General features: G+C 33.4%; 1 protein-coding gene across 1 annotated transcript in view; it reads right to left on the reverse strand.

Moving 5' to 3' along the window:
• The window catches only part of LOC113383801, a 56,256-nt gene extending 49,627 nt beyond the window's left edge, over positions 1-6,629 (reverse strand). The window contains exons 1-5 of the mRNA XM_026622052.1: positions 6,570-6,629; positions 6,218-6,468; positions 5,412-5,696; positions 3,484-4,454; positions 2,491-3,396 (exon numbers count right to left, since the gene is read on the reverse strand). Of these exons, the coding sequence (XP_026477837.1) occupies positions 2,491-3,396; positions 3,484-4,454; positions 5,412-5,696; positions 6,218-6,354 (2,299 nt within the window). The 5' untranslated portion in view covers positions 6,355-6,468; positions 6,570-6,629. The remainder of the gene's footprint in view (positions 1-2,490; positions 3,397-3,483; positions 4,455-5,411; positions 5,697-6,217; positions 6,469-6,569) is intronic.
• Positions 6,630-9,353: the final 2,724 nt, after the last annotated feature.

The raw sequence follows: 9,353 nt of genomic DNA on the forward strand, positions 1-9,353 counted from the left end.
AATTATTTGAGTTACCTTATTGCAAAGCAAACAATCACAATGGGATGCTAAAATAAAGTATCATGCATAAAATAAAGCACATTTGTTAATTTCTCAACCATTATATTACAATGAAAAGAACGAGAAAACATAACAAATAAACAAAAATCTGTACTATACAGGTCAGGCATATGGTTCAATATTATATACATGCACTACAAAATTTCACAAATTACTATAATAATAATAAGTCATGTATTCTTTTTTATCAATATATGAAAGATTGAACAATATATAGTTACTTACGTACAATTCATCAAATAAAATTTGTGAAATATCCAAGTTTATTAATCATTTTATCCTTCATTCGAAATAACTTATATGTGACAAAAAGTAATACTTAATGAATTGGACGACAACATATTAATTTAAAAAAAGATTATATTACGATTAAATCTCGTATGTTAGTTCTCTGCTGTGTTACTTTCTGTAATACAATAACCACAACATATAAATGATTTTTGCAAAAAACTGATAAACATTGTAATTATGAATCACAATGAAATGTTAATTAGAATGCGCAGAAGCTTTTGATGAGTGAGTTTTATAGTGCAAAATATATATTGAAACATTCACAAAATCAGCTATACCTAAAAAGTGCTTAAAACAGTGAAACCAAAACATTCAGTACCTTATTAATTACACTTGCCTTGAAATATAGCTATGCTAAAATTTTTTACTCAAAACTAATTAACTGCTTTATATTTAGAATCAATTCAATATCATAGCTATATTTCCTTAAACGTTAAATAAAACTATCAATGATTCTGCTCAATTCATTTCTTATGTAGTTTCAAGTAGTTGCTATTATTGTTGCACAAATATTAATTAAAAATAAGCATTAACACACACATTACTTGATTCTACAATGAAAATTGATCAATTAAAATAAATTATTTATTCCAAAAACAAAAACATGCATGTATCATCCGACAAACAACTGATGAGCATTGATTTACTATTTCACAAAAAATTATAACTCTGAAATAAGCGCTTATAAAATTAAACCAGTATATTAAATAAATAAACAGAAGAGTAGAAATATATTTTATAACACACGATTACTTTTACGATTGAAATTAAAGATTTATCCATAAATGTTTGTTCTATTATTTGCTCATTTGAAAAAAAAAATGTACAAAATGATAATCATATTGTTATAAAATAAAAATTTAAATATAAAAAATCAAGGTAGGAATAATAAATTTCATTCGAATAATCAGAAATCAAAAATTTAAAACTATACAAACAAAAATTCTAACTTTTAGGAACTGAAAAAACTAAAAAAATTAATAAAATCTAGAAATTTTATAAATAAAAACATTTGCGTAAACTATTTTATTTTCTATAACGCAAAAGTAAAAGAAATCATATTAACTAATTAAATCATTTTTAATGACTATCTTTTCTTTTTTATAGTCATGTTGCCTATTTGTACATATTGGTTTCATATAAAATAATAAATACATAAAATATTTACAAATATAATACAATGTGCATTGTGTAAAACCTGCAAGGCAAATTCTTTGTGAATTATGGGTGCATTTAACATCTAAAGCATGCAACATATACAATATTAATCAAACATTTCATTCAAATATTAAACGAATTATATTTTTTTATATCCAAAAAAAATATTTACATTATATTTACTTGGAATTAGAGGTGGTTTCAGCTTTCAGTAAAATATCTTCTATATGATTTTTAAAAATTAATATGGCGTTGAGACTTGGCCTTAATTTAATAGTAATTTAAATTTTTACATGCAAAGTAAATTACAATGAATGTATTAATGTTATAAGAGGGATAACGTTTGCATTATTTAAAATAAATTCTAATAAAACTGGCAGATAATGTATTTATTGCTCTTCAAACCTGGCGTTGTCAATTTGTTCAATCCATAGATTTTGTATTATAAATTATAGTCATTGTAGCTTGCAAACTTAATAAATATACGATAGTTTCAAAGCAATAAAATTATTTGTTCTCGATGTCTTTTAATAAATACTATTAATTCTTATAAACGATTCTACGGGCATTGCGATAGTAAATGAATATATAAATGATATTTTAGTAAAAATAAATAAATTAAAGTCCATCATGGCAGATACTACCAAATTTCAGTATCCAGGTCTAGATTTGTGCTACTGAGAATTCGCGCGCGGTGTTCTAACCTATCTGCGGGTAACGTTACCTTTCCGCACGGAAATAAATTTTCTGGAGGACGCGTTAGAGGCTCGGGCGGATTTAAAATTACAGGAGTACGATTCACCTTAGGCAGTTGATACTTGCCGTAAGACTTTGGCGAAACGCTTGCTGGGTAATTGATACGCTCCCGCCACAATTCTGCGGCGATTTCATTCGCAAAGCGATCGATTGCCCTGTCAGTAATTGGCGCTAGCCGCCGATTCGCATTCAGATAACTCGCTGTGCGATTTATTTTACGCTTACCTATCGTTCTAGTGGGATCACTATCCTGAATGTTGACGTACGCTCCAGTTTGATTTGCAGATGGAATCCTCGTCGTAGGAGCGATGATAGGATGAACTCGTTCCGCTGGTTCTCCCGCTCGGACCACGAGCTTACCGGTGGCTGGCGATTCTTTAGCCGTCTTCACACACGGTCCTGGTTCGAATGTGCTATGCTGCTTGTTGCGCTTAAGACTATTACTCGAGTACACGACGCGTCCTTCGCAATCGACGGTGACACGAGCGCCCTGTCCCGCCACGCGTCTGCGCTCTAGAGACGATGCGCTGGACGCGCTATCAATCGATTTGCTATTTGAAGGCAAAATTCGCGGCAATTCATCTAAACTGACGTATTCTGATGTGGAAAAACTTGAGTTCTGCTCAATGGGTTTTGTTGCTTTCTCGTTATTATTCCGCACATCTGCAATTGTAACGTATTCGCCTCCATCAGTCATGTCCAACTTAGTTGCCACGGGGGATTTTTTCAAATGTGGCAACACTCCACGAATCTTACCCCATAGGGGCGATTTCTTCAGAGCTGATAAAGTGGTGGTTCGCACGCTCTCATGTGAAGTTCGCGTAGGCGTTTGAACGGTTTCGACAGTCGCGTAGCCCGTTTCGCGATCAACGTTAATTAGCTGAATTTTCGAAGTTCCAGGAATTGTATTCATAACGACATGCTTTGATGACGTTTCTCGTTTCGATGAAGAATTATCACTTTGTTCTCCTTCGTCGTCGCTATGAGGTGGAGTTATAGCGCACATAGATGGAATGCGACTTGAATTAATTGCTGTTTTCGCCCTTATCCGCTCTGCTCTATCAGCACCCTCTACGTCTGAGCTTTCCGAAAATTCTGAAGAAAACTCAGAACATCCATTGGGACTAGCCGCTGATTCGATTGGTGAAGAAGATGTATTGTGTCCACTATCGGGACTTTCCGCGCCTTTGTTTTTCTCCAGTGCCAAGAGTGGTAAACTGGGTTCTTTTTTGAGTAGAATACCATTTCGTTTTATTGTACCACAACGATCTAAAGTGCCACTTATATTGCTACTGCTTGACCCGCTTCTGTCCAATTTAGTCAGCGAGCTTTTGCGCTCTGGTACTGCAGGCCCTACCATTAAACTTCTATCGCTACCGGAAGCTCGCAAAGTAGTACAAACTGTTCCAGCTGAACTTGTAGTAGTCGAAGTCGATCCTCTACCGAATAATTCGTATTCGCTTTCTCCAGTGGTGTGCAATGCATTAGAACAGTGAAGAGGGGTCACCGGCATAGTTGCATCTTCTTCCCTGAGCGTTTTCAGACCACTGTCAACGTGGAATGAAGTGTAATATCCTTCCGTGTCACAAGAATAGGCCGAACTTGTCTCATCATCGATGTGAGAGGCCAAATCAGGTGTCAGCGTCCCTTCGCTACATGAAGCAGAGGTATCAGCAAACCTTCTGCGACTTCCAACTGAGCCTGGAGTCATTCCAGAGGAACCAGAAATTGTAGGAGTGGACCTAGGCTGGGTCGTAGTGGTTTCGGATCCTATAGAAGCTCGCCCGCTTTCGGAACTAGCGCTCCAATTTCCGCTCGAAGAATGAGGTTCATCTCTGTTTCTTCGCTGCGTTGTAGGATCTCTTAATCTCACCACCGCCACCGCAGAAGATTTATCCGACGAAGATGAATACTTTCTCTGGTGTTGATGCTGGAACTCGTTTGGTTCATGGTCAGCCCGTGTTTCTTGGAGATTAACATTTTCAATCTCGGAAACTTTGGCGTCAGATGATCGTAAATTCGTTAACTTCAGACGTGATTTACCCCATTGTCTGATCAATGCGCTGAAGTGCGAACGCTTTGTTGTTGACTTCAAAGGATCACCGGAATGACTTCGGCTGGAACGATCGGGAGACGTGATCTGAGGGACGGTTGAGGCAATTTCGATCGCATCCGGGTTGCTGTGTTCGCTAAAAATAAAACGGTTAAGGTATTGTGTTATTAGAAAATGACGGCATCAATAACAAAAATAACTACTTCAAAACTACTTGTAAATTTATGAATATGATATAAAATATAAATATTTACATTTCGGCTTTGGAAAAATGTTTAAAGAACTTCTTTTACCTCTTTGCTAATCATTAATGTTACGTTTCGCTGACAATTATTCATTCGATCAAATCTTGAATTTTGCAAATCAAACATTTACAAGAATAATACTGCTGATAACTAGAATTTGAGTGCGCCAATGTTCGATTAATAGTTTAATTTTAATTCAGAGACTAAAGTAATTTAGAATCAATTCTCCAGCAGTTTGAGAAAAGTAAGTTGCCCGAGTTTGTGGCAATAATTATTTTTGTTAGTATCGATCATGCGATATTCGCGAAAAATCACGAACAAAAAAAAAGTTCAAGAAAAAATTCGTTAACGAACGTATATTTATGTTATTGTTAATATTATGAATTAAAACATCAATAATTAATACTTGGCGTGCAAACTTTCATTGAGAAATGATGCTTCGTGAACTCAGTAATTCTACCGATTAAAGAATATCTATTAATATATCAAAATAACTGACAACGGAAATATTTTGTAGAATTAAATTATTTTTTCAATGAGGTTTCACGAGTTCACATTTCTGCTTTTTAAATTAATTTCGACAATATTAACCACACTGTTAAAAACACTTAATTTTATGTTTCATGAATATATACAAAATGATAATGTGTATATGTATATAATTGTTGTTTGCCACTTTAGAGTGATAAAATATGTAGAGAATAACCGAAACATAATAAATTCAAACTATAATAATGACTAACAATGCAAGGTTATTTACTGGCATATATATACATATGAAAAACATACGTTTTTTCAAAGTAGCCCTAAGTTATTTATGTTAATCCTGTAATAAAAGTTTCATTTACCCATTAACAGCTTGCTGTATCTCCTGTCGATCGGTGCCTGCTATCGTGTTCCTTCTTTTCCCTCTGGGTTTCCTTGGTCTTGATGATCGTCTTCGAACAGTTCCCGATGGTAGGTCACCCTCACCCGAAGCGGTGGTAGTACTACCACCAGCGTTCGATGGTCCAGCTGTGTTGGCCGCGCTGGAACTGGCGGTAGATGATGTACCAATTGCGGTTCGCCTGTACCGAGACATGCGATCGAATCGTCGTCCAGTCACATCGACAGCGACAACAACGGCTGGGAACCTAAGTTTAGTGAAATTTCATTAATATGCCAAAAATAAAACTAACAATACAAAAAATATCGAGATAACTACTATTGATAATACTATAGTGGGAGTTCATTAATGAGTAAAATTATTAGACTTAATATTGAAATTGAATGATTACTTAATAATAAAGTTAAGCAGTGTTCAACAGTTTCTACAACTGGAAGATCATACTAAGTCTATAGTCGATCAACTTCTTGAGGCACCAGTTTGCAGTTTGAAGAATGCTGGAAAGGAAGATGCCAAATATTTAAGGCGTTTACTTTACTACATCTTTGGAGAACTGTGCTGAATTGGTGAATCACTCATTGGAGAGATAAGTAACAGCCACTGAAGTTTAGCACAATATATTGTGGTTATTCATAGTTTATAAGTGCTGGTGAATGAATGGAACTGAATAGTGCATAGGATATTCTAGTTATTGCTGTTAAAAAACTATATAGATAAAAAACAAACTCCTCCTTCAAAAAGCTAATAAAACTGTCTCCATTCACTTACTTCAAAGCGACTGCCTGCAATTGCTCTTCGGGGGATGGTAATTTATGATCAATAGGTTGATCATCGTCAGATATAACTGCGTCTACATCATCTCTAGTCGGCGAACTTCCAGAAGCATCATTATATGTCCAAGACATAGTCTGAGTTTGATTTAAACTGCTGTGAAGGCGGCTCACGCAATCAGGAGCAACTGTCACATCTCCTAGAGCTTCCGATGAGGTCCAACGGCGAAGTTCTACTATTGCAGCAGGCTAATAGATAATAAAATATAAATAAAAATAGAAAGAATTATAAGAATAGAAGTGAAATAACCTTATCATCATTATAAAGTTTTAGATTTTGATCTACTAACCAATCTGGTTTCGATTTCAGAGTCAATTTTTCCAGCCTGTCTTCTTCTTCTAGCTCCCAAAACCGGAGTGCATAGTAGCAAACTATCAAGTGGGAATGCCTGTCTTCGCGATTCATTTTCTGCTGCTAAATTCAATAACGCAGGAGGTGTTTTTGCCGCAGATTCGTATAAAGCCCTTAGTGCATTTGGTCTGGTTTCGGCCGTAAACAAGGATGTTTCTATCGCTTGTTTTGCTCGAAATTGGCGGTCAAAAGAACGGGCGGCGAATGTGCAAATATCACTTACGGCTGAAAAAAATAATTAAATTAGTGATGTGAATTTCAAAAATATTTGAGTTCTACATTTGAAAGGATAACAAGCCAATTGTGGGAAAAAAAGAAATGTTGTGATAAGGCTATGTTACAGGTCTACTTTCACGTGAGTATTACACATAACACAAATTATTTAAATCGATATAGCATTTTATAAATATACCTGCTGAAAAATCTATTTCTCATATGCAGTAGATTTAACATAACAATTAACAGAAGCTTTTAAATTAACGTGTTACATTTTACAGATCTGTAATGAATTCTACAACTGAGCTCGAAAACGTTTTTTTAATGCACATGTGCTCTCTACTAGAATTCGTCGAATGTTCCCACAATAGTAATGAGTTTTTTTAATAATAACAATAATATATATGTAATGTGTGAAATTCATAAAAAAATATAAACTCTAATAAAATTCTTTGATATTTGATGCTGGCAAGTGTTTATAGAGAGCAATGTCGGCAACAGACAAATGTTGTTTGCTATCGAATATTAAACTTTCTTGTGATTTGAACAAAAATTTATTCAAAAGACTTCAAAAAACAAAACGCATGCGATTATATGCAATGATCTTCAAGCATTTTAGATCTAGTAAATTACCTATTATAAGATAGTCTAATAATAATGCTTATAACTAATTGTCTAATAAGATTAGAATTCTTATTACACCTAAAGAATCTTTCTATCTATCATTTCTATCAATGGTTGTGATCTCGAATTGTAAATGTCTAGTTCCTAGTTTTACGAATAAATCGGTAGATATCAGTAATATAAACTTACATGAAGCTCTAATTTCAAAACAAAATATTATAGTTAAAATAGAAACTCGGATAAAATAAAATGTTATGATAATGCTATGTTACGGGTCTATACTCGTGTGAGTTGGTAGTACCAAACTCTGTACTTGCTTGCATAAAACCTAACCTACAAAACGCACAAACATAATATAATAATTTTATCATAAGTGAAACTGACTTTTCACCATATATATTCACCATGATAACATATGGATGAAGTTACATTTTATGTGTAAAACACCTGATCACACAGCTTTTATTTAGTAAAATCCCTTCAAAATTAAACAAAAAGATGTTGGATCTGTTTCCCCCCTGGCTACCATGCCTATGGGGATGGTAATTTAATATTAATAATTAAATAAAATAAAAACATATCTTGATGACAGATATCTTTGAATATTTGACAGGAACAAAACGGCAAAAACTTTGTTAAAAATTCGTGGATAGATATCTTTTGAATATTTGACAATGAGTTAACTGAGAATTTTACTGATCATAGTTCGATATTTGTTTCTTTCATATATGTTATATGTTGTCGAGAAGTTCATTTAGTTTAGACAGTATAATTACTGAAAGCCAAATTGCACCTTTGTGCCCTGCCCTACCCTATACCAATTTTTGTAGATCAGTTATCTTTCATAAGAATAAAATTTGCAGAAACTCTATAAAATTAACTCATGCAATATTGTCTCATTTTTATAACAAATCCGGTTATATGCAACGATCTATGTTTATAGTAATATCTATAAAATCTAGAAACCCGTTTAAAGCATAAAAATAAATCTTCTTTATAAAACATAAATACTATCTGTGTCTTCATCAGTTTTCTGTCGTATTATCTAGATAACCAAAACAACGTTTTCTTAACTACTTACGACATTCTTATTGCAACTTATTGCACATAACATGTAAACGCTGTTACACGAATTATTCTATGATAAAATCGGTTTCGAAATAGCTTAAGACATGGATATCACGATTATAAATCATGAGTTTAAAATTTAAAAAAAATACTAACAAAAATCCATCATAGAAAGTTGAAATGAAAATGGCCACTTATCTTTGCCAAAAACTTACCAACATGCCCAATGAGGGCGACACAACAAGTGTATTTTCAACAAAATTTTAATTACTATAAATCAAATTTTTATTTTAAATAAGATGTATCACCATTGTTCATCCACTCATCCATTTAGTTATACCTATACGTTTCCACTAGTTACGCAACTTGTTAAAGTTAAAAATGATACACCTGATATAAATTAAAATTAAACAAAGTTTAATGCAAAGTGTTATTATTAAATTCGTAAAAACATTATTCGTTATTCCATCGGTTCAGAATCTTCCGAGCAATCTATTCTGTATATAATTCTGTGTGAACATAGAGAGACAGTCATTGAATAAAACGCTACTGAATAACCACAGATGTAAATATAGATTAAAAGCCGAGCCGCTATTAAACGAGACGAAAGTAAAACCAAGATAATTGATGACTTAAATAATATAAAAGTCCGAGAGGCTGCGACATTTTATCCTTTGCTTCTTATTGTCTATGTTTGATTCACTTTTTAACTTCCCGTAGAGCAAGTTATAGTAATCACAAAAAAATCGAAAATAAAAATTTTGTATATATCTTTACGTTTCAAAACCTTCTGAACATTTTGGTATACCTTAGA

Source organism: Ctenocephalides felis, unplaced genomic scaffold, assembly GCF_003426905.1.
Source record: "Ctenocephalides felis isolate EL2017-DRISC unplaced genomic scaffold, ASM342690v1 CF-g0.4_SCAFFOLD_03570, whole genome shotgun sequence".
Lineage (NCBI taxonomy): Eukaryota > Metazoa > Arthropoda > Insecta > Siphonaptera > Pulicidae > Ctenocephalides > Ctenocephalides felis.